Source organism: Elephantulus edwardii, unplaced genomic scaffold, assembly GCF_000299155.1.
Source record: "Elephantulus edwardii isolate Elephantulus edwardi_28Jun2011 unplaced genomic scaffold, EleEdw1.0 scaffold00011, whole genome shotgun sequence".
Taxonomy (NCBI): domain Eukaryota; kingdom Metazoa; phylum Chordata; class Mammalia; order Macroscelidea; family Macroscelididae; genus Elephantulus; species Elephantulus edwardii.
The window spans coordinates 316,593-317,013 of NW_006399761.1; the positions used below are offsets into that span (position 1 = coordinate 316,593).

The 421-nt window shown below is 54.9% G+C and overlaps 1 protein-coding gene across 1 annotated transcript in view; it reads left to right on the forward strand.

Moving 5' to 3' along the window:
• Positions 1–274: 274 nt before the first annotated feature.
• LOC102871945 (myosin light polypeptide 6-like) overlaps positions 275–421 on the forward strand; it is a 7,697-nt gene continuing 7,550 nt past the window's right edge. Inside the window, exon 1 of the mRNA XM_006880985.1 lies at positions 275–419. Within this exon, the coding sequence (XP_006881047.1) occupies positions 275–419 (145 nt within the window). The remainder of the gene's footprint in view (positions 420–421) is intronic.

Genomic DNA, 421 nt, shown 5'->3' on the forward strand with positions numbered 1-421 from the left:
TCTCTCACCTGACCCTCACACTAACTACATAAAGTCCGTACTATCGTTATCCCCATTTTACAGACGGGGAAGCAGAGGCTCCGAGCCACACAGTGACTTTCTCAAGGACACACAGTTAGGAGGCAGCGGCAATGGGCTAAGAACACGGGCCTCCTTTTCTTCAAAGCCCAAATGAAGCCACAGCCTTTCAAAAGGAAGCACTGTCCTTACGTAGCACGTGAGTCATAGTGGATACTATTTCCCCAAGCTGAAGGTCGAGCAGTCATGAGGAGTCATGAGTCTAGAAGCCGTGACGCAGGGAGAATGGGAGGAGGAGGCCGAGAATTCTGCCTGTCCCCCTGCCAGGTCCACACTGGTCCTGCCTGTCCCCCTGCCAGGTCCACACTGGTCCTGCCTGTCCCCCTGCCAGGTCCACACTGGT